The sequence below is a fragment of the Alternaria rosae genome, assembly GCF_020736505.1.
Source record: "Alternaria rosae strain MPI-PUGE-AT-0040 chromosome Unknown BKA58scaffold_4, whole genome shotgun sequence".
Taxonomy (NCBI): Eukaryota; Fungi; Ascomycota; class Dothideomycetes; order Pleosporales; family Pleosporaceae; genus Alternaria; species Alternaria rosae.
In genome coordinates, this window is record NW_025763573.1 from 1,065,907 (window position 1) to 1,088,610 (window position 22,704).

Sequence of the window (22,704 nt, forward strand, 5' to 3'; positions counted from 1 at the left end):
CTTGCAGGCGCGCAAGTAAGGGAAGTGCTGCAAAGCGAAGGAAATCGTTGATACTGCCGAAAAGCCAAGATGTTGCAAAGATGTTGTCGGGTTGCATCAGCATCAATAGCATCAGCAGTCCCGTTGAAACGAGACAATCAGAGCACCAGGTCCAAAGGGTCGCCCTCACTGACCTGTTTATCCTGAGACCTTTTGAGCAGCACGCATGGTTCATGGTCGGTTCCGTTCTGTGAACATGTAAGCAAAGGTTTCGGAGCGTGGGTGAGAGGATTACGTCAACATATAGTCGCCTCTTCGTCAACTTGGCCCAGACACGTTCGCCCATATCCTCCATGAATTTTGGGCCGTTCGGGTTCAGGAGGTCAAGTTGATGAATCTCTATCTGAAGAGGCTGGGCTAGAACATCAGCCGTCCTTGGGAAGATCTGCGTCTCCACGGGATGTTTGACTTTTGTCAAGGGGAAGTAGCAGCCACGTCCATCACCTACGAGAGGGAGATACTGGTGCTCGATGTTCTTGCCATTGTTGTAGTCTATATCTGCGTCAATTACTAGACCACCGTTCATCTCAAGAAACAAGACTCACTCTCCTTGAAATATTTGTAAATAGTTTGAACTTTCTTATTCTCATTCTTTTCCCTGCTCTTTCTCTTGACTGTAACTTCGACATACTGGACGACCCCACGAATCGGGAACGGTTTATGCCATGTTTCGATGCTTCCTGTCCTAGTCTTTGATTTGGTAGCGAGGTAGTTGCGCTGAACTTGCAGCCCGAGCAGAAGGTCTTCAATAGCGGGTTGCAGGCTGTCGATGTTCCCAGCGTTGATCTTCTCACCAAATGCATCCAACAGTACCTTGTACATACTGTCATATGTAGTTGGCAAGGTACAAGTGAGGTCGAATGTGAGATGCACCAGTTTCTGCCTGAGATTAGTCGATCAATAGTTGCGGAGTCTCGATGCTTCTGATTGTACGCATACTTCAACACCTCATCATCATCATCGTCGTCAATTTTTTCCAGGAAGTAGAACCTTACGGGAACAATCAGAGGATCGGGTAGTTCCTCCAGACGGTAGGTAAGGCGACCAAGTACTGTCTTAGAGGATGACTTCCATGCTTCAACCTCTGACTTGGCCGTTCGTGCCCTCTTTGCAGCCTTCGACGCTCTCGCTATTGTTCGTATTTCTGTCTTGAAGCTGGATGGAAGAAGTATCGATAAAAGGTTGAGACGCCGGTATGATGGTGAGCACTATTGGGTGAAACCACTAACCTTCTTATACAACATCCTACTTTCGATTCCTGCGCTTGCTTTCAGTCATTTGGCCACGAGTTATCACGACGAGCAAGCTTCCGCACTGCTTGCCCAACCTTTGGGAGGTCATCGCGGCTGGTCGTGATATCAGTTACTCGGCTTACTTGTAAGCTTGCCTTGAAACAATTGCGCAATGACATAGGCAGACATTGAACAGCGAGATAAACAACAAATGCTGGGTAGTGCTTGTCCTGCATGGGACAGAGAAGAGCCACTGGTCTAAGACGCGCACTATCAGGTGCTAAGGGTGTCACCCTCATAGTTGATGCGCTCGGAGGCTATAACAGACGTAAGATCACTTCGGTCCCGAAGGAAGAGGCAGTCATGCCGCGAAAACCTCATGACTTCGAAAGTGGAACAGCAAAATTGACAATCTACACGCGTTAGTCATGACCTCGATCAAGGTGACATAGACCTACTAGTTTCATTATTCAACGAAGAGGGTATCGATACATCGATACTACTCAATCGAGCTTCAATTCACCCTACCCTCTCTGGCCACCTGTAGCTTCTTCAAAGCTGTTCAGCAATCCACTGCCACCATTTCTCCACGTCAGCGCCCTCCTTGCTCGCCTGAACATTACCCCCAATCACATTTACACTGGTCCCGCTCTCTCTCATCTGCTCAAATGTGAACACGCCCTCGCCGCCCTCACCCAGCCACTCCTTCTCCTCGTCCACCTCATCTTCGCCGCCGCTCAACGCCGCACCTGCATCGCGAAGCGCCTTCGCCCTGTTACTCCTGACCTCGGTGATTGTCTTCTCGAGCGAGTTCTTGACAAGATTTGCGGGCAACGCCGTAAAAAGATCCATCTTGTTTGCCGCAACAAGGACAGGGATGTCCTTTGGCCGTTTGCTTGTGGTAGCGTTGGTGTAGCGTTTCTGTAGCGAGAGGAGGATGTCGTGGAGATATTCTCCTGCCTCGCTCAGTCCGGCTTCGTCACCTAGTTGAGCGGCGTCGACAACGAATATTATACCGCGAATGCTCTTGGGATCTGCAAGTTGGGAGGTGGCATAGTGCCGCAGCTTGCCGTGACCAGGCGTGTCGAGGAGGAGGAAGTTGCGAGAGCGCTCGAAGGCTGGGTCGCCTGGTGAGCGGTAGTGCGAAGACGCGGGGACGTGCGGGCTGGGGAGGAGAGCGGAGACGGTAAGAGGTGTAGTGGATGTGTGCGTCTGGGTTGTAGCGTTGCGCTCGGCCTGGCAACTGTTAGACGGCTCAGGAGGATGGGGTTGGGAGATACGCTACCAATGTCGTAAAGGCCGTCTTACCACTACCGCTCGGGCCGACTAGCAAGAAGGTGGGAAGCTGCGCGGCTGCAGCTGCCTTCTTGTAGAGGATGGTGTGCAGGAGTATGGGCAAGCTGAGCGCGACGAGGAAAGTGATGAGGATAGTCGACAGGTTTGGGGAGAAAGCTGCCGTGAGCCAGCTGTCCTGATCGTACCACGCCATGGGGACCGGTGAATGCTGTCCACCGAGCGCCGAATGCGCAATGCTGTAAAATGCTGGATGGAGCGTGTATGCGAGCCGCGTCGGGATCAGGACGCTTCAGGGTGTCGCGTGGGTGTAGCGATGACGTGACACCGTTCAGCATCAACCAAAGTTTTGGCGGCCAGACCCTGAGTCAGGAAAGGGACGCCTGAGCCGCGGGGAACGCGGGAACACGTCCGACGGCAGGAGCTTACAAGAACCTCACGTCTGCACTTCTTCACTCTTCTTTGCATGTGCGAACATCTTTCCAAATGTTCTGTGATGCCGATCGCTCGTCTTGGCCTGGACCACGCCCGCGTAACCAACACGTACGCCAAAAGTCACGTCGAGCCATAGCGTCCAGACCCGCCAAACATCACTCCCAGAAACGCGACGAACAATGATAAACGAAAAAGGGCCGCCTGCATTCGACAACTATCACACGCTTTTAAGGCACTACATAATCATACAATAGACAAGGGGCCGCCATCATTAGCTTCCTCGTGCGCCGTGCATCTCCCGTCCCTTCGTAATCGTGCCATACAGTGGCTACGCGACCCTGCAGAGCCCTGCGTCCTAACCGATGTTGCATTTTCCTTGTATACGTCCTCGATCTTGCTGATCCAGAGCCTCGAAGACTTTCCATGGTCGTGACCCATTACTCATACAACCATGATTTGCCGTTGCAGCTAAGCTCGCAAGGACAGATGCTGGGGCGCATAAGTCAGAGCGCGCTACACAGCGGCAGCACGAAAGAGAAGGATGCGGTCGTCGACCTTTTTACCTCCATACGCCATGCACCATGCAAGAAGCGTTCGTACTCATAACTCGTAGAATGTGCCCTCAACCCTGCACCATCTGCACGTCTCGTAATGCGCAAAGAACACCATCGTAAAACAGAAATAAAACAGAGAAAGACACAACAGCATGGGAACGATGTGTAAGGAAGTTGGTCCCTCCACGTCATACAAGCAATGATACTGGAGGAACCGCCAGAAGGAGGCAGAAGTAAGTATGCTTTGTGATGACAGACCAAGACAGGTAGCAAGGTCAACCCGACCAGCAGTTGAGGCATCATATGCCAGCGTAAACAAGAAGGGAAAGTACGGTCGGCTCAGATCTTAGGGTACAGGCATTGAACACAGGTTCTCTGAAAGCGGGCCAACACTGGACGTGGCACTGCCGCCAACATGCTCGAAACCTGCGATGTAGCCTTTCTTGCGCGATGTATGATACACCTCTTCGTGTGCCGTCCTAACCTTGTCTGAGCTGCGGTATTTTGGGCGTCGTTCGTTCGGGGAGTGGTGCTGGGGCTGGGGCTGGGGCTCATCGGTGTTCGTGTTTGCAAGGGATCAAGTACAGTAACAATAACAAGGCCGCCCCAAAACCAAGATCTCATCGCGAAGCACCCAGAAGTATCCGTTGTTAGTAAGAGCTTCCCGACTGCCTGTACGAAGTTCAGTGAGGCAGGTTTCCGCTCAAGAAGGGAGCGAGCCTCAATCCATGTTGAGCCCGCCAACATGGTTCATACAAGCTATGACAGCAGTCTACTGGATGCTTGTCAATACGTGTGGGCTTGTACGTCGGGATAGTATCCGCGACTGCTCTCCATGCCTTGGAATCTTCCACAGCCTCCGATGTGCCAGCCAGCAGTAGGATACTCGTCCTTGATCCTGCGGTCGGGTGGCGGTAGCGTGCTTTCAAGCTTAGCGGGGATACTCTCGTAGATGGACGCAGGATAATAAGAATAGTCCTGAGGCGCATCCATCATCTTCGCGTCGTCGTCTTCGACCATGTGCTGTTCGCCACTAACGCCCTCAACTGGGCCCCCGCTCAGAGAACTTGCTGAGCTGACCGAATGGCTGCCGACGGGACTCGGGTCTAGCGAGTACGTGTTACCACGGTACATGCTACTGCCCATTCCAGTCGCACCACCGCCCGACATACCGTTCCTCCAGGCCGAGTACGATGGTTGACCACTAGACCCCAGCCCATGATGACCACCTCCACCGAGGCCAGAGCCAGGCGCGCCTCTTGGGGTGCCAGCATTGTGTGGGCCTTCGTTCTGGTAGTGGCTGGGTGACCTGCCACGGACAACGACCGGGGACGAAAGCCGAGCTGCGATCTTGACCCAACGAGGCTCAGACTCTCGTGGGCTTTGCACGTTCGCCCACAACTCGATAATCAAGTGGTAGTACTGTTGTTGAGCGCGACGCTTGCCATTGTTTGCTGTTGCGGACTTGAACTGTATGCGTTCGAATGAGTGCTGGTAGTTGCTACTGGCATGGCTAGTCGGGGAATATTGCTGGGACGAATCGGTTTCGCTCTGCAAAGGTAGCTGAGGACCCGCCACAGTTGAGGTCTGATGGAAGTTACTCAGCCCATATCCAACATGATCATGGCTCTTTCCCGGCGGCGTTGGGGCCAGTAGTTCCTTCTTCATCGCAAGCTGCGGCCCTTTGTCGCGCTTAGGTGTGTGCTGGATCAGCTCGATCGTCTTGCCTGTAGAGCCATCCACAGCGGCTGCAAGAGATACTGCCATGGACTGTATCTGTTCTGCTGGTTTACCTGTCTGCTCGAGGTACATTCGGGCGTTTGCGATCCAGGGCGTAAGCTGGAACGACACGTTGACCGCAAAATAGTTCCTTCGGTAGCATGTCCATACCCGATCACCGGAACAAAAGAAGCCCTTCTCAATCTTGGCGTCGATATTGGGCGTCACGGTCGAGCCTTCGCAGGTGATGTTGCCCCATGTCTCCTGTGCGTTGAAAGGCGGCGTCTCGGGTGAGCCTGAGGGCGTCGCAAATGTGCTGGCGTGGTAAGCACCGTTGTACGTCAAGGGCATAGTAGTGGCAAGCACACTCCTAGGAGTGTCAGGTTGTGAGTTGTACCGGGAAAGGTCAGCTCGAGGGGACAAGGTGTTGGGATATCTATGCACGCTAGGCGTCCCTGTCGTATAATTGTCCCTTGCCGACGAACTCATAGATGGTGACACAGAATGGCCTAGTCCTGGTGATCTCGCCGGAGGTAACATTGCCGACAAAGAGGCATCGTTTCTATCGCGTAGCTGTCAGCTGTCATGCATCGCCTCGGGTTCTACACGCACGAGTGCGCCACACAGAAAACCTACAATCGTCGACTTGAAGACATGCCGTCGTAACCACACGTAGTGCTGAAGTAACTGTTTGGTACGGAATAGTGACTTGAGCAAGTGTTTGACACCGTCGGAGGGAACGTAGTATACGAGGAATATGCCAGCGCTGATGAGGCGTTGGAGCTAGGCGAGGTGGATATGGAACCAGAGCCTGAGTCCGAAAGAGCCACGCTCGACTGGTAGCTATAGACACAGGTCAGTCAAACCCGCAGAACAGAGCTATCCGACCAAAGTGATGCCAACGACAACGATGTGTAACCAAGAGTAGGGTGGCACGGTATAAGTCGTCAAACAGACCAGGGGCGGTACGGCATTACCGCTAGGCTTGTCGTGTGATCAATGTGACAGACCAGCCTGTTGGGAAGACCAAGTGCGCCATGCATCCGGAGCGTGTGCGACGACAAGTATGATGAAGGACATTGACTACGTGTTTGTTTTGGGGTAGGAGAAGCCTGAGTCTGGGCTGCACCACGCCAGAGAGGCGTCGAGGGATGCAGGCTGGGGGCCACAAGGCTAGGCAGCACCACGGAGCCTACCATGCCAGCCCGGGAAGGAAATGACCAATGAGAGCATCTACTTACGCACTGTCGGGACGATGTGTACCGTAACGGCCTGTAATTGAGCCCTGGTGGATACCGGTCGCAGTATGTGCTAGGACCCCGTCGCGTCTTAGCTGATCGGGTACGGCTGCGTAGGAGTTATGATGTGCATGCGCACCAATATGCTCGATGCATTCCTGTTCCGAAGTGAAAGGGTTTTCCGATGCCAATGGCAGCGATGATTGCAGCACTGCTTATCCTGCACGTCAGCCAATCAATCCAAGCCAGCCGGTGTGCTGTTGAACAAAACGTGTGACAACAACGGACAACGTGCACGGATGCGCGATGAAGAGGAGAGAAAGATGCGCGTGGGACGTGATAGCATAAGCGACACCGCGATCGGGTGTCAGGATAAGCGTGCGGAACGCACTACAGGAACAGGAACAGATGCAGGCCCACAGTGCGGTGCAGTGAACAGAGGGGAGAAGGCTGATGCACCAACTGTGTTGTGGTGCAATATAAGAGCGCACACGGGAGGAATGTTGGCTTGCGAAGAATGCGGAGAAGGGCGCCAGCTTATGGCTGAATGTGCAGCGCTTGGAGCGAGCGACTTGGGGGTTTGGGGGTTTGTGTATTGCGCAGGACATGGGTTGCAGACATTTGGGGATTTGGCTTACCTTGGTTCATCATTGCAACAGCCAGTGATGTACCGCCTTTCTGCTGAGATCTATCGCAGCGCCTTGTAAAGACACGATAACCCTTGCGAGAGACTGGATCTTACGCCTGACTCTGCCACTCTACGCAGCAGTTCCGACAGTCTGGGTCGACTTCGATGGCGCCGGCAGTGGCGAAAGGATTGGCTGCTGACAGAGTTCCGCTGCGGCCGAACCGCTTCGCGCCGTCGCTCGAGACGCGGATTCGATCAGGCGAGCCAGCGAGTCAGCGTTTCGCGTAGCGATTGCGATGCTAGGCTTCGGGGTGCCGGGCCAAGCGTTAAAGGGTCGCTGAAAGGGGATGGTGGTGAAGGCCGACGACTCGTCTAATTACGCTGTTGGTTCGCTTGAGAGGCAATCTGGGGGGGTTTAGCCGGCAAAAGGGCGGGATCCTCGATTAGCTGCCGCTGCGCTGCGCTTCGCTGGGGGGCTAGGCTCCGTTAATGCTGATGTTCGAGGGGCGATGCGGCTATCGCGAGCAGACAGTGCAATGCGTATATTGTCCAGCACTGTGGATCTGTGGTGCGCGCGCTGCACTCTGGGCAATTGATTCTTCAGCGTTCAGATCTACCGCAAAGCTTAGTCAATGGGCCTGTCATGGTGGGGACAGAAGGTTGGTGGGTGGACTGACAGTTTTGGGGTCGAGAAAGGTGCGATGCAGTGTGCGTTGATGTCACCCACTGTGGCTGCGCATTACCTTAAACCCTGGAGATATAACGGCTTGTCTACGCAGAGCGAAGAGGCCCGCAGCTGCGCTTTGCTTCTTCCCGCGCACTCTACGCAGATCTGGAAGCTGGAATCCCGAGCACAGACAGGTACGGATAGCGGCCTTGTCGCTAGATGCCTGGATATCTAACTGCGACGTAGGCGGTGTGGGCGCTTCTCTGACGTCGCTTTCCTGCGACCTGTCAGTCTCGCAATATCAACCGAGGAAGAGAACGCAACGGGGGTGGAGCTTACAGGGTTCTGCTGCAGTCTTCCAAATCAAATGATGTGGCGTCGACTGATATTCGATCGTGGCGGCTTCGACGAGGATGCTGACCCGTTGTCGGACACTGGGCGATCTACACGCACACCAGCTTGAAGGACTTGCTCAATGGGAACAATGTGCTGCATGCACTGCAATGAGATGTTGTGACAGAGACCAGAATCGACACTGGTAGCGCCGTTGACGTATTGTGACAGATGTGAGCCAGGTTTGGTATACCAAGGGTCCGTATGGTGAAGGGGCCGAAGCATATATGCACCGTGCCCTCTATTAAAATTTGGCCTCTTGCTCTCAGACCGTTGCACAAGGTTGCCAGGGTTCAAAACCCCCGTGATCTGTGAGGCTGGTAGTGTACCGGCTTATGGTCTCAGAACAATGACCTGGAGTAGACTGTTGGGAATAGTGGGTCCAGGGAAGGGACTAACGGCAAGCAATGGAAGAGGTGGGAGGGCTCAAGGATACGAGCGGCTGTCGAATGGGAGTGCGCTTGCAGAAAGTGGATGGTTGAAGTACAGTTGACAGAGGAAGCGCTACAGCTCGATACAGGGTAGAGACGGACTAGGGTGGTGACGGACTTGTTGGCTCAAAGGAGAAATGCCTACCAAGTGAGAATAGTTTCGAAGAATGCTTAGCATGCTGGATCAAGATTCAGCCCCAATGCATATGATCCGTATCGCTCAGACCTGGCCATTTTCTAGCACCACGGTAGCATTGGCAAGCTGCAGCGGCGAGCCTTTCCCAAATAGGGAGTCTATATATCTCCGATGTCAGGGAGAAGCGATTTGCCTTGGTGCCCAGGATTACGTCTCTCGAATAGTCGCTGAGCTTCGCATTCCTTGCACGGGAGAATGGGCTTTTGCTGCCTCGCGGGGCCAGGGCCCACCCCCATGCCACACATCGATTGGCTCGCCCGGCAAAGACATCACAGTCCCGTGCAGCAACGCAGGAACATTGACCACAACACCACTCTCGAAATGGGGGCCGACTCGACACGGCAGCTAAGTGACCAGACTGGCGGGTCGTCGATGTTTCATCTCGATCAGCCGCCCGGAATAACCCTTGAAGCGAACAGACGATCATGGTTTGCTCTTGCTACGTCTGTGCTAGATTAGACTATCAGTCACGGGCGGCGTCCAGTCAGCGGCAGATGGCGAACGGGCCAAGATCAGGCGTACCTAGCAGCGCCGCGGGCCGACAACCGTTGGCAGACGACAGGTCGTCCCGCAGATGGACAGTGAGAGAGGGAACTAGAGGACAAGAGGGTTGGGCTCGAAGCCGTTACCTGTCACAGAGACGAAAGTGACGGCACTACTTGGCCTCGCGGGGGAGCGGTTTGACGTGACTGAGGTGGATGAGGGAAAGCATCCACATACAGGCGCCACTGCCAGCGAGTGATGCGCAGATGTTGCATCGCCTCGAGGTTTGGGTTAGAGCACTATCAGCGCCATGATCCGGGCTTTCATCTGCCCCATGCATACTGCGACCCGACACAGTGGTAGATGCGCAACGCTTCGAAAGAGGGCACAGCCAGCCTTTGCTCGGCGGCTGCTGTCAAGCGACGATATGGGCGCGGCGAACGGCATTTCGAGTCCAGGGTCTCAGGTTAGGGGACGAACAGTGAGGAAAGCGAGAAGCAACAGGCCCGCGGTGCCTCCCTCGTGCAGATGGAAGGTGAGGCGGTACGTGATAGATGGCCCACGGAAGAAGGAGGGAATGGGCGTGGCAAGGGATTGGGAAGGAGCGCCCGGTGACGTGCAGCTTCTCCCGGGTATTCCTCCTCCGCTTGTGACCTCGCCTTTCTACTTTGAGCTCTAGCGTGTCTTGGCCACTTCCTCCATGAAGTTGGCACTCGCCCAAAGTCCCTGCCATCACGACATCGCGCACCCAACACTGCACCGATATCGTCATCGTCGTGAGTTTCTTGTTGGCCTCAGCGATCGTTCACACGAGCATGGTGACATGCCAGTCCCGGAACTCGCTGTCTCCATGTGTCTCGCACGTTGCCGTCGACCACGGAGCGCCTAGGGCTGACGCATCACGAGCCTTCGTCTCTTCGCAATACATCACTTACCTCTCAATGGATGCTTGACTGCCACGCTGATCCAATCGCTGCCACGCCATCAGCCTCTACTAGCGAACAAAGCAGGCCACCAGGCTTGCTGCAGGGCTAAGATGAGACTGCGGGTGCACTCCCCCAACTTCTTCGCCAGGACTATCATCTGACGCGTCTCTAATGCAAATTGCTGGACAAGGCTTTCCGCTTACATTCTACTCGTCCTACCACATTTTGCGCGCGTAGCCCCGGGTGCTTTCGGCACCGGCCATGACATCTCACTACACCCATGCACAACAGCCGTTGAAGTGTAGATGTAGATGGTGGCTGAACAAACCCAGAGGATCGCCGCTTGATACGGCGGTGCATCCAATCTTGAGGTTACAAAGCACTCGACTGTTCTGCAGGGCGTCTGCTGTTGAGGCACAGTGGGCTGCAGCCTCCCGCACCCCCCGTGACGGCGATGGTCGGCTGTCAAGCAGTCCTCGTAATCGATAAAATCATGGCGACCCGCAGCCGCCTCAAATGTACTATCGGGAAGATCAAGGATCGTTGCAGACCCTTCTGTGCTGTCTCAGTCGACTCGAAGTGGACTGAAGCTGCATGATCGTCAGGCTGTTGCAACAGCTGTCTGCCGACTATTGCGTATGATATGTTGCACAAGGACTGCTTATTTCGGGTGTCCTGATCAGCTGATCGTCGAAGAAGCATTGATGTGACCCAGCACTTGAGAATAGAATCGTCTGCACCTTGCGGTACGGGCCGTCAACGTTGAAGAGGCTTTCTGTCCTCACACTTCTTTACCGGTTATCCAAGTTACGCGCAGACCATTTCGATCGGAGTAGTCTCCCTATTCCAGCTTCCCGGCTATCGGGCGAACCCTGCGTCCCACTGGAATCGTGCCGATCGCGCTGAGAGTGGTTCTGATTCATCAAGGATGTGTACGATGTAAGCTACCGATAAAGTTCAAGTACTGACCGTCTTTCTCTGGGTTATACCAATGACGCTACTGCAAGCTTGCGTACATTTCACTGCCATTCTTGCGCATGCAGGATCATCGATTTCATGCTCAAAGGAAGTCAGGATGAGCTGGCACGGTTTCAGCAAGCTCTCGGTAGTCCCCATGCTCATACAGCCTGTCCCTGAACATATGAGACTATAACGGGCGTTCACGTAATGAACGGCAATTAGCACATGTGTGCGAGCGGTTCATAGTCTGCCCTCAAAAGACTCGCACAACGAATCCAGTGGAACTGTTGAAGCTGCACGAATTTGCGCCAACGAAACTCTGATTCACACAGGAACGCTCCGGGAAGCGATGAGCAGTAAACCCATGTCTTCTAGAGCAATGTCTCCAATGGCGGTTGCGCGGCAGTGAACATTAACTGCAGCGAACACGACGGTTGGTAAACTCTCTGATTTCATTAGTAGACCGATGCTGATGGGATCTTTTCAATCAGTGGTTGAAATTCTTTTGACATTCGACTTGCCTCTTCGAGCACGTGCACGCACTGGTAGCGAGCTGTTGGCGTTGTATGGCGCGGCCGATGGCATCCGCGCGAACTCCTACCACAACAACGAAATAGCGGCCTACCAATCGGCGCATACACAATATGTGGTTAGCCTTGCTATCTATGCTCGAGTTCTTTGACAGAGATATGGCCGTCAACTGGCTGTGGTTCCCTTGGTCTGCGTTGGACTCAGCCCTTTGGGCCAGTGCGCACGCCAGGCAAGCGCGTGTCATTCTCCGACCCTGACGTGCAGCCGCCCAAATCTCGCGTCGAAGATTTCATCAACGAAACTCAGCTCCATGATCGACAATCCAGCACAAAGTAGCCACACTCGTCTCGCATGCATGTGCACGGTATGCACACAGCCTTTGAGCAACAATTTCGGTCAGTCTCCGAGATCGACTCGTACGAAGAAACTGCCGAATTCTAATGAGACCACGGACAATCCACGAACGATTGGTCTGTGCAGATGCAGTGGAAGCAAACGACACGGCTGTGGACGGGTATGGCTTCTATTTTACCGCATCAGGATGCTACCGGTCAATGCCGTTTGTTGTGCGGAAAGGCTAGCCACGGACGACTTTGTGATTCCATGTCTAAGCCCGAGGCGTCTCTTTGGCGGGGACACAACACGAGCATCATCACAAGATACGCCGTCTGTCCATTGAAATGTCAAAATTCTGTTAACCATGATCCGGAGACGGATAGTCAACAACGCCACAGTCGCGCGACATTTGAATGCCGTATTGATTCCACGGCGCCAGTCCCGCTTCGAACGAGCTCCTGATTTTGTCTCTAGCAGTGTGCCAATCTTCATATATCTCCGATGCGGCTATTGTGGCTCTTGGCCAGTGCTCAAATCACGAAGATGTCGTTGGATGACTCTGGCGTCCAGTGATTGTTGCTAACAGCAATCGAGCCTGAACTGGATGAGTTTCTGCCCCTGGATACTGCATGCTTTCTGTGACTTGTGTCAGCTGGTCACGACAGCTGGCATCGGGCATGCCCATGAAGCAAGTCGTCGTAATCTTTTGCCACGTTCAGTTGGTTAGCCTTCGATATTGCATCGCCAGGACAAAGAGCAACAGGACAGCGACTGGAGATGTGGCTCGGAAGCAATTTTAGTATCCCGGGCTGACGTCGATGAGCTGCATGATCTGATCATCAGCGCGCTGCGAGTTACTTTTCCGTCAAAGCGACCAATGAACTGTCTATTGACATGCTGAGGTTAGTGAGGAAGGTTGGTGTATATGGGCAATTGGCTTTGGACGCCTGTTCATGAACCCTCAACTTCTTCGTAGTGGCAGCTTCTTCAAATCAGTCCTGAGAATATCAGCTTCATCGTGTAACCAGTTCCGTCGTTCGGCTTCGCAGTTGCTGTCATATCATCCACCAAGAGCATACGCAGGATCTCGTCATACATATATTCGTGTCCGATCTAATGACGGCTTCCACGACAATCATGCCCAGCGGGACTAGTACTCGGATACTCAACCCGCAGCATTACTGGATCGGCCAAGATTCCCATCCTTAAAATTATGGGTGGACACATGTTCTCGGCACATCCTCAGGCACGCAGTCACGGGTGAAGTATCCTATAGCATGACCGCAAAAATCCTGTTTCTCGTACCATGGAAGCTTCGAGGTGTGCTGATCGGATGATTCTTGCTGCTTTTCCTCTCGTCCCAAGGGAAAGGATGGGTGGGGAGGCGGCCAGCTCCTGAGATCAGTGTTGAGTCTAAAACCAACTAGTGGCTGTCGTGACATGCACCACTGGCGCTGCTTCCACGACATGCATGCAGGATCGGGAGGAAGAATATACAAAGATAGTCATATCAAGCGCCCCAGCCACTCTGCTCGATGCAAGCCCCGAAAAGAACACATCATACCGATGAATACTGCTGCAGCAAGTATAGTGTCGTTGAGTTACCGATCGACAAACGGCTGCCGCAGTCATGCGCTGGTCCAGGGAAAGGGTACGTGGGGCCTTAGATTCGGGGTCTCCGTGTCGCCCCTGCGATTTTGATAGGAATGGGCGAAGGGTTGCGTTGCTCCTCGATCTGCTTTGGGATAGGGTCACGAGATCGCGCTGAAGTGTGAGAAGGGGTTGAGCACGCTTTCTTCTTCACGAGAGTTTGTGCATCTTCGCATTCGATATGAAGCACTGTTCCAACGGTCGAGTACTCTCGGCAATCTAGTAGTATCGTGGAGCTGTTACTGTACCATGTTGAACATACGCTATGGAGCCGGTCTCACGCTGCTCTTCCGGAGTAAAACGCTTGTCGTTGCCTAGCAACCAACGCTTATAATATATCCAGAACTCCATAAATATCTCAAGATCAAGTGAACAATGCATGTGAATTCCATCCCTTAATTCTGTGATCGACACAGTCTTCTTTTGCCCGCTATAGAGATCTCCGAATGATGTAGGGTGAGCTCAAACACCCATGTGAAACCAGATCGATCGTATACACATCACTTCATCCTCGAGGTTTTCATCTAACTTTTCGCCATTCCGCTCTGTCTATTACTGACTTATCGGATTCAAAAAAAAAAAAAAACATTTTCTATCCTTGCGCGGTCTCGACAATTCAATACTATAATATATTTACTTTGTTGAGGAGCACGTCCAAATGTATATACTTTGGTTCTAGGCTTATCTTGCCTGTCTTAGTCTCTGCGCTTCGACGTTCTATATCTATGCCTACCGAAACATATTGCGAGTCTAACAAGGTATAAGAAGTTTAGCAGGCTTAAATGCGAAGGCCAGTCTTCATCCGCGAAATGCTCGCGCTGTATTGTACCTGATAGCACGAAAGATCTGGTCAATACCACGGCGACGACCTATACGTAAAAGAGGATGATTGAGCCCTCTAGATCTGCTGGCGAATCCGCAATCGTTATTTCATTTATATCAGTACGATGGTTTGCTTGGCTCGATCTTCGAACCATTTCTCTGGTGTTCTTCCGGAACAGTCTACTTTTAGTTGCGAGGAACCTCTCCGCTCGTACCGTTCTCCACGCGCCCAGAGAATGATGAAATTGAACACCGTGTCGTTAGATAACACGTCACGCTCCCTGATGAATGTGACCGCACATAGTACCGACTTCAAGTTCTCATTTTCTTCCTCAGGTGTATCCCAGTAAATCCACGATTGCGTGTCGTTTGGGACGGGCAGAACGACGCAGGCTCCGCTATCGTATACTACGAATAATCGAACGATATATGCGGTTAGGAAGACTTCTTGTGATACTTCCGTAGCTTCTTCAGCGTTGTACTGACGATGGCACTGTTCCCAAAGAGCCCATATTCTCGCCGCCGATACACGATGCTGAATTCTGCAGAAGATTTATCTGCCTTGCCAACCAAGTGGAGACCAGCTCGCGAACCCATTTCGCTTGGCGTTATGCCGCCTGGTGATATGTCGTGGTCTGTACCAGTAAAGGCACAAACGATGATCTGTCTCCGAATGGTACACCCCAGATACTGCCTCCTGGGTAAGCCTCCGTACGAAGGGATTTCAAATACCCACCACGGCGTTCAAAGCGTCGGACTGAAAGCTGAGATTGCGAACTGAGAACTGTTCTCGTAAGCTCATTCCGTGACTTAATGAAAAAGCCGTCTTTTCTCGAGCCGCGGGAAAGGTGTATTCATGGTCGCGAAGGTACGGAGCGTCGCCTGTTGGGCTGAATTCCTATTCTGCAGACTTCTTACAAACGAACAAAATCTCGTAATCAGTGAAACATAAGCCTCTTCCAGTGAGATAACCTTCTTGCAGGGTCCTGAAGTGGCGTCAAACTTTGAGATTTATCTTTTAGCACTCTGGCGTGTTACTCACCATGCACGAGTAGACCATTTGGAGCGTCTGATACGAGAAGCGGCTGAGACCAACTCAAGTGTCCAAATAGTAGAGCCAAGTTTCGTGGATATTTCAGTGAAGTTGCGTTCTCGTCCTACACCGGGTGAACCGTACGTGCAATCTTCGCCTGCGGCTCCAACAAGCGTGATTTGAGCGGAAGCGTATATGAGGCCCATTTGTAGAATCTGCACATACTTATCCCTGGGTTCTTGCTGTTGTATTGGTCTACCCAAAGGTACTGGTAGTCAAGAAGCCGAGTCGCCGTGATACTGTCCTCTATCGTTGCAGGTAAGTCATCTGGCAAACCCGAGCTTTCCTGCAGCGATGTATCTCTATATTGCACCCACACATAGGACAATACCATATGTTGACATCTCTTGGGCGCCAGGACAACGCTTCTCTGGCAACAATCGACAAATCCCGCAAGACGAGGCTCTCAATTCTTCGGCGCTACCCTCAAGCTTAAAATAATCAATATCTTCGTACCTTGCTGGCTCATGGGTCTGATCTGAGAACTCGTTCACTGCAAGTCGAGCTGCTTCCTCATGAACCAGACATCTCTCCATCTTCGAACGCATGTTCACACATCGCCAGCAGAAGGTGGAACACTCTCCGGGCCGGATACGCTCATCGACAGAAATACCGCACTCTTCCGCCGCGGGAGGGAGGGCCATAGCCAAGGGGATACAGGGACGAATAGTGATAACAGGCGCGTGATGAAAGAGAGCGAAATCTGAATCGTCTGAACTGTGTGGTGGTGTCGGTGGATTCGGACGACTCTCTGAGGTTTTCTGAGCTTCTGTGCTACTATGAAGAAGTCGGCGTAAAGAATGTGTCGCAGAATGGAAACTGTCCTGAGAAGGCACGAGGCTGGATAACCGATAGGCGCAAGTCCACGTGACTCTTATCATGCACTTCCAATTGGACAGCTGTGTTCTCCCAATGACAAACGCCTGCAGATCTACAACAAATAAATCGTGTACATGCAACAGACAAAAGAGTTTGTGCAAGCTTGTAGGTAGGCTGTTCGACAAGTACGCACGTACCGAGCTCCTCTCGGCATGGATAAGGCAAGTCTTTCTAGCTGTTCCTCGACAGCGTGACGAGTGAACGAGAGCTCTTGCCAAGGAGGAGTTAACTTTCGTCGGGTTCTGTACCAGTCCAGATGTCCCAATGAACTTCCCAGCTTGACTTCTGATTCGGCGACATTGACACTGTATGCCGCCGACAAGGTGCAGGAGGAGGAAGTAGGCCTGCGTGCCGCCGCTTCACTGCGCATACGCTATGGGCTGCTCGTAGTTAGATTATGAAGCTTTCTAATTGCCGCACGTGACAAAGTCATAAGCCTCCTCTCGTTGCGCGCGTCGCTGGAGTCGCACGCCGGGAGTAAGATGAGAAGAGTTGATGGGCGGCACGTGAACGTTGGAAAAGGGTCTCCTCAGGTCCCATTGTACCAAGTTCTAACCGGGTAATGTCAGTATAGCGTATGCACTCCCTAGTTTGCTGCGGAGTACATCCCGAGGCACGCGTGCAGGAAGGGCCGACCCACGCCACGCTGACAGACAGGCAGCAGGAGCGAGGGTAGTTCGGTGGATACCTAACTAAGTCAGCATGCCAGGTTGAAACCAACCCACTTTTCCTTTACACCAAATGCACGTGTACGGCACGACCCAGTCTGGAGCAAACGTATTTCATTGACGACTTTTTTGCCTACAGGCAGCTTCGGGTACACATACACACCCTGTTTTCTAATCTATGCTTCTCCGTAGAATGATAACACCTTGAAATGCAGTGAATGACGCAGTGAACCGAGTGTGGTTCAAAAAACAAGTAAACATATACACTGAAGCAAAACATAACCCGCACAGTCTAATCTGCGTTGCACTCCCCGGAGGAAGTTCAGCCGATGATCCCATGGAAATTCTGCTTTGTACTGCCGCCGTGCGTAGTTGATGACTGGTCCGTTGCCCCTGGCAGATGCGATTGGTGAGGTGATGTGTCTAATGCTTTTTTTGATGATGGGAAAAGAAATCGTGAATACCGCCGTGTGTGATTCGTGACGCCTTGCATGCCGGTTGGCCGCAAGGCTGGCTCCGGGAACTCCGATAAGAATGCATAGCCCAGCTGAGTTCGACTCGTGCTGGGCGAGTTTGCTGAAATTTTAATGAGTCTAATGGTTTCGATGGTAGAGTGATATAGATCTCGATGATATACTGATGATACTTTGTTGTGGAGCTGTACTGTCGCATGTGTATGGAGTTTGGATTGATGCTGACAATGCTTGATGATCGTTTCTGGCAATCGAGCAGGAATGAGCAAAGGCGGTGGCGCTCAAATTTCGTCGAGAGGCGTGAAAAGACGTTTCATGTTTAGCGTCAAGTCGGCGATGGCGTAGTCGTCGGCAATGGCAACCATGGAGCCGATCTCGATGCCTTTCTGTGCGGAGTCTGATGCAACGTAATGTCTGATCTGTTTCAGGAGATTGAACACATGTCGGCACCGAACATCGGCAGGTGCGGCCCAGTCGTCTGGTCGAGACTGCCGCAAGAACGCTTGGGCTAGGAAGTAAAAGTGGATGCCGTCTCGGCAGAATCCACGCCGACGCTGGTTCTGTGTGAACTGGATAGCAAGGTCCTTGTCCCAGCACGCTTTCCATAGCGAAAGCGCCCCGACCGTCGAGCGGAGCTTATTTTGAATTTGCTCATTGACGCCATTTGGTGGTGTGGCAGGACTATCGCCTTGCGATCGGGGTGTGCTTGTACCGCTCGAAGACACTCGCTGAAGCAGCTGATGCTGGATGTTGTAGATTTGAGCATGAATCGCATGAATGAGAACTGGAGACGACGTTAGAGGGTTATTGTCAGCAGCAGATAGAGAAAACTTACTAAATTTTCCAAAGACATTAGTAGCCCGCTCAGGAAATTTACCTGGACAGGCTCCGTTGAGTACACATAACGCCTCGCACAAGGCCAATTGTTTTGCGCGTCTGCTTCCCGATTCATTACTCATCTGCGCTGATGATCCTCTCAGACCCAAAGCACTGGCGCATTCTTCAGAAGTCTTCGCTTCCCAGGCTGCATCATCGGCCGGCAGAGGGACTGTGATGCTCTTGGCGTCGAATCTGGGCGGTGTGTTGAAGAATATGGTGGAAGAGGCATCGATAAGATAGATATATGCCGCCAATCGAGTTCGCTTTTCGTTCTCGATCCAAGAGTTCCAGTTCCATAAGTCCACCTCTGCACCCGTCACTGGTCCGGGTTGGTGCAACGCACTCGCGTTCAAATTATCCTGGGGAAGAGGTTGAAATAGTGCCGCACAACGAGTGATGTTGACCACTGTCCGCACCTCATCTCGCACTTGCTGACGTTGTTGCTGGGACCCGTGCCATAGGAACTGAGAGTGAAGAAGGACTAGTGCTTGTATCTCCTCGGTAGTCGCAGTCAGCTGATGGTTCAAATCAGCCATCTGGTGCGCCTGCGCCAGTTCGTGAACATGACTAGATTTCAGCATGCTTTCTCGCACACGATCCATCAGCCATCGGACATCCGAAGGGCGCATTCGGTCAGAATACACGGCGCCAACACAGCACATAGCCAGAACAAGCCCAGGGTTGGCGGAAAACGGATCAAATGTTGCAACGTGTATCAAAGGCCAGTGTGATTGATAGTGTCTGTATTGGTGTAGGAAATCCTTTACGTTGTTTCCAGTCAAGATAGTCTTCAGCCTTTCGTGAGTGTACGCTTCGTCTGATTGTTGATTTGAAAGCAAAGACACATTCGGAAAGCAAAAGTTGAAAAGCGATTGTGCCAGGTTGTGCAGAGGATCAGACGTGGATTGGCCAATAAACCAGTTGTCAAGCATCGGGGAAGAGTCGGCCAAACTGGGAGCATGCGAGTATAGTCCAAACAAAGTATCATGTGGTGTATCATCTGAGGTCTAAAAGTTCCGGTCAGAACTGGGCCGATTTTTGAAAGGTTGGGCCACCTGCCGTACTGGAATTATTCATATCGCCGTTGAACGATCCGTTCCGCCACAGTGAGCCATCCTGGCCGTTGGTCATGCCGTCCACGTTGGGCAGGGTCGATGCTCCTCCGTACGAAGCTGGGTCGGCGGCCTCACTTTTGACGGTCATGCCATTCTGCGCCATCGAACCATTGGTAGAGGCGTGGTCATAGTTGTTGTAATGGGAGTTGGGGTCGGATCCGTTGGCAGCGGGCTGGGTCTGCTGTTGCTGCTGCTGTTGCGAGTAGCCATTGGCGAGACCATCGGGCCGGTAGTCGTTGAAGTTCATCCTGTTGTTCGCGAAGTCCATGGCCGACATGCTCCTACGATGCGCGCTGTCCTCTACTCCACTGCTGGGGCGCATCAGGCTGTTGGAGCGAGATGTGCGCGCCGACATAGACTGGTGATGGTTGGCAAGCGAAGGTAGGCTGTCGTTGAAGCCATTGCCGCCCATCGCCGGCATCTGGGGCAAGCCCATGGTGTAGCCACCAGCATCTGCGTAAGACATGGAGTTCGCGCCAATGTGGTTTAGGTACGAGTTCTGGTCCGCGCCGCTGGGCTGCCTGTTCTTCTGCAAATGTTGTTGCGCGTGCTGGAGGTGGTTCGCGCCGGTTGGGTTACCCCTTCGTATTGAGCACTTTTGGAAGTGACGCTTCAGGATGTCGCTTCTGCTGAAAGTGTCCTTGCAGAGATGACATTGGTAGGGCCGCTCGCCGGTGTCTGTGTAACGTTAGAAGTGGGGCGCGGTTATGTGGAGGCTAAACTTACGGCGCAACAGATGACGCTTGAGATGCTTCAGGTGCAGGTACGTCTTGTTGCAGTGAGGACACTCGTACTTGCCCTCGGCGTTCTTGGTGGCGGTGGTGGGAGTCTTGCCTGCAGCGGGCGCAGGCCTGCCGGGGTGCGTGGGCAAAACTCCACGGCGACCTTGCTGACCGACGACATGAACTGGTTCAGGCTCCTGGTTGGGGAGTACGGGAGGGTGGGCGTACATGGACGTGTGCCCCAGTCCCATACCAGGAGGGCCGCCGAGCTGGTGGCCGTTGGTATGCGCAGATGCTGTGGACAGCATAGGCGCCTGCGAATAGGCCGACGACATGGGCAGGTACGAAGTCGGCGTGGGCTGGAGGGGTCGCAGCGGCGGGTGCTGCAACGGAGGCATGGTAGAACTACCATTGGCGGCCGAGGTCACAGGCGTGTGTGGCGGCTGGGGCGTGTGAGGGTTGCTGTTGTGGCTGTACATTGGCGCGTACTGGCCGGCGCTCTGTAGAGGCGGTAGGGTGGGCAGCTGGTTGGTGTTGCCATTGTACTGCTGCTGGCCTATTGATGGGTAGCTATTGAGGCCAGGCTGACGGAAGCGGTCTGTGGAATCCATAGTGAAGTTATTGGTGGGTCGGGGGTGAGTGAGGTGATGGGTAAGGCGCGACCAATTGTTAGTCGTGAAGGGACCATTCGACGGAGCTTAGGGCGGAGTAACGTGTGCAAGGCTGGCTAAGCACACCAGGAGGGCCGTTGGACGGACGTCGGGATGGAGGAACGATGGGCCACGAAGAAGCTTTACAGGTGGAGCCCTGTGGGGGACTGAGATGGCCAGTCGATACGCGTCGGCGGGTACTCCACGGGTGAGGTGGAATTGGGGAGCCCGCAGTGGGTGAGACGTCGAGGTGATGGGTAAGAGGGGCGACGATGTGGAATGGAAGAGTTTACCGGCGGCGATGGGTTTCTCGTAGCTGGACTAGCAAGAAAGTTGCGGCGGTGGTTTGCCTGGCTCGCGCGGCAATTCACGCGAAGGGACAAGGGACCTGCTGCAGATCGGCGGCCCACACACCCTTCAGCCTCAGCCGATTGATTGCGGATAGACCAAGTGGAGAGCTGTAAGCACGAGACAGGTACGGTAGACCCACGACAGGAGTGAAGGCTGTTGGGGAGCTTTGGGGGAGGGGAGGAGGTGGCTCGGGGTAGAGATAGCGGTCGGCGAAAAAAATATGCGAGTTCTGCTGCGAGAAGTGCCCGTCTTCCGCACCACGTAATTCCTGTTTCCGCGCTGCTGAATGCCGGAGCTTGCCGGACGTTGATAGCGAGCAGATATGGCTTGTCAAGAATAATGTGGGTGGCAGATACTGTGAGGAGGCAGGGGAGGCGTCGGACGCGCAAGAGATTTCTGAACAAGGTCTTGTCGCGGCAAGCGCGTCGGGGTGCCTGTGCAGCGACGTTACAGACTTAGGGCGGGAATAGTAGGTGAGGACAGTGGGAGAGATGCAGGACCATCTCGAGACCCCGACTACGCCTAGGCACTAGGCACTAGGACTCGGGGCGCGACACGTGATGACCGAGACTGATGACTTTTCGCATACATGAGATGTTCGTATTGTGTGCACTGCATTGGAGCGCGTATGCGCCGCCCGTTGGAAAAAACTATTACCAATGACGACAGCCGTTCGTGGGCTAACGGGCCAGGACCCAATTGCATGCACATGCACAGATGCCTTAGATTCCTAGTCTACGCGCTGGCCGGGGCCATTGAGTCGTGCCCACCTCCGAACCTGGATGCGTGTATCGAGGCGTATCATAGCCCTCCCGTATGTCCCCCGACCTCGTCCATTACCATGGCCCAGGAGTTTCAACCACGCCACAGCACGGCAATCGATAAGGGCAAGAGCCTCATTCCACCATCGCCCGCACCGTCTTTGGCGGGCTCACTTTCCAGAACCCCCATTCCCATGGTACCTCCCAGTTGCTCGTACGTACTGTCGGCGCGCTTTAGTCTGCGTGACTTGTCAGAGCCACCGGATCGGTAAGGCCAGCGAGCGCGAGCAAGCAACTCATCCGAGCATCGACCCGACAAAGGCCGAGCTTCACGTCGTGTTGGCGGCTGTGGCTTGCCGGGGTGTTATATCCGTCCATGAAACCAGGCGCGCCCAGTGAGCTCCAAGCCCCATGAATGTTTCTGCGCAGCTCTGCCACCATTTCTCGCGGTCGCAACCCTCTGCTCGACGTCTCTCAGCTCGCGCTGTGCCGCCGCTGGCGGGAGCGCTGGGCCAGTGGTGGCCGTTGGCAGCCGCCGAGCCTGAGGTGAAAAGTTTCGTGAGCGTGACGTATGGCTACC

General features: G+C 53.5%; 5 protein-coding genes across 5 annotated transcripts; all 5 read right to left on the reverse strand.

The window, feature by feature from the left end:
• Positions 1-1,674: 1,674 nt before the first annotated feature.
• Positions 1,675-2,890, reverse strand: BKA58DRAFT_147678 (signal recognition particle receptor beta subunit-domain-containing protein). Its single transcript, XM_046164715.1, has 3 exons — positions 2,557-2,890; positions 1,730-2,507; positions 1,675-1,684 (listed from the first exon to the last, which is right to left on the reverse strand). Exons 1-2 carry the CDS (start codon positions 2,758-2,760, stop codon positions 1,824-1,826), a joined length of 888 nt encoding a protein of 295 aa, XP_046026107.1. The 5' UTR covers positions 2,761-2,890; the 3' UTR covers positions 1,675-1,684; positions 1,730-1,823.
• Positions 2,891-4,097: 1,207 nt separating this feature from the next.
• BKA58DRAFT_147686 (uncharacterized protein) lies at positions 4,098-7,468 on the reverse strand. Its single transcript, XM_046164716.1, has 4 exons — positions 7,149-7,468; positions 6,514-6,724; positions 5,909-6,115; positions 4,098-5,834 (listed from the first exon to the last, which is right to left on the reverse strand). Exons 1-4 carry the CDS (start codon positions 7,159-7,161, stop codon positions 4,340-4,342), a joined length of 1,926 nt encoding a protein of 641 aa, XP_046026108.1. The 5' UTR covers positions 7,162-7,468; the 3' UTR covers positions 4,098-4,339.
• A 1,153-nt stretch (positions 7,469-8,621) lies between these two features.
• BKA58DRAFT_147699 (uncharacterized protein) lies at positions 8,622-9,471 on the reverse strand. The gene is made up of 2 exons (XM_046164717.1): positions 9,348-9,471; positions 8,622-9,275 (listed from the first exon to the last, which is right to left on the reverse strand). The coding sequence occupies exon 2, from the start codon at positions 9,250-9,252 to the stop codon at positions 8,821-8,823; it is 432 nt and encodes a 143-aa protein (XP_046026109.1). The 5' UTR covers positions 9,253-9,275; positions 9,348-9,471; the 3' UTR covers positions 8,622-8,820.
• Positions 9,472-15,431: 5,960 nt separating this feature from the next.
• BKA58DRAFT_438633 (uncharacterized protein) lies at positions 15,432-15,772 on the reverse strand (the record flags this gene model as incomplete). Its single annotated transcript, XM_046173605.1, has 2 exons — positions 15,432-15,519; positions 15,576-15,772. 2 exons carry the CDS (start codon positions 15,770-15,772, stop codon positions 15,432-15,434), a joined length of 285 nt encoding a protein of 94 aa, XP_046026110.1.
• Positions 15,773-17,796: 2,024 nt separating this feature from the next.
• BKA58DRAFT_147769 (fungal-specific transcription factor domain-containing protein) lies at positions 17,797-21,128 on the reverse strand. Its single transcript, XM_046164719.1, has 4 exons — positions 20,367-21,128; positions 19,585-20,318; positions 18,482-19,532; positions 17,797-18,430 (listed from the first exon to the last, which is right to left on the reverse strand). Exons 1-4 carry the CDS (start codon positions 20,971-20,973, stop codon positions 17,928-17,930), a joined length of 2,895 nt encoding a protein of 964 aa, XP_046026111.1. The 5' UTR covers positions 20,974-21,128; the 3' UTR covers positions 17,797-17,927.
• Between the last annotated feature and the right edge of the window lie 1,576 nt (positions 21,129-22,704).

Excerpts from the sequence above, each read along its gene's own strand:
- BKA58DRAFT_147769 (XM_046164719.1), bottom strand. The coding sequence starts at position 20,973 with ATGGATTCCACAGACCGCTTCCGTCAGCCTGGCCTCAATAGCTACCCA. Across the intron at positions 20,319-20,366 it reads CAAGCGTCATCTGTTGCGCC|ACACCGGCGAGCGGCCCTAC; the intron begins GTAAGTTTAGCC and ends AACGTTACACAG. Across the intron at positions 19,533-19,584 it reads ATATGAATAATTCCAGTACG|ACCTCAGATGATACACCACA; the intron begins GCAGGTGGCCCA and ends CGGAACTTTTAG.
- BKA58DRAFT_147678 (XM_046164715.1), bottom strand. The coding sequence starts at position 2,760 with ATGGCGTGGTACGATCAGGACAGCTGGCTCACGGCAGCTTTCTCCCCA. Across the intron at positions 2,508-2,556 it reads AGACGGCCTTTACGACATTG|GCCGAGCGCAACGCTACAAC; the intron begins GTAGCGTATCTC and ends AACAGTTGCCAG.
- BKA58DRAFT_147699 (XM_046164717.1), bottom strand. The coding sequence starts at position 9,252 with ATGATCGTCTGTTCGCTTCAAGGGTTATTCCGGGCGGCTGATCGAGAT.
- BKA58DRAFT_147686 (XM_046164716.1), bottom strand. Across the intron at positions 6,116-6,513 it reads ACACATCGTCCCGACAGTGC|CTACCAGTCGAGCGTGGCTC; the intron begins GTAAGTAGATGC and ends CTGTGTCTATAG. Across the intron at positions 5,835-5,908 it reads ATGTCTTCAAGTCGACGATT|AAACGATGCCTCTTTGTCGG; the intron begins GTAGGTTTTCTG and ends GCTACGCGATAG.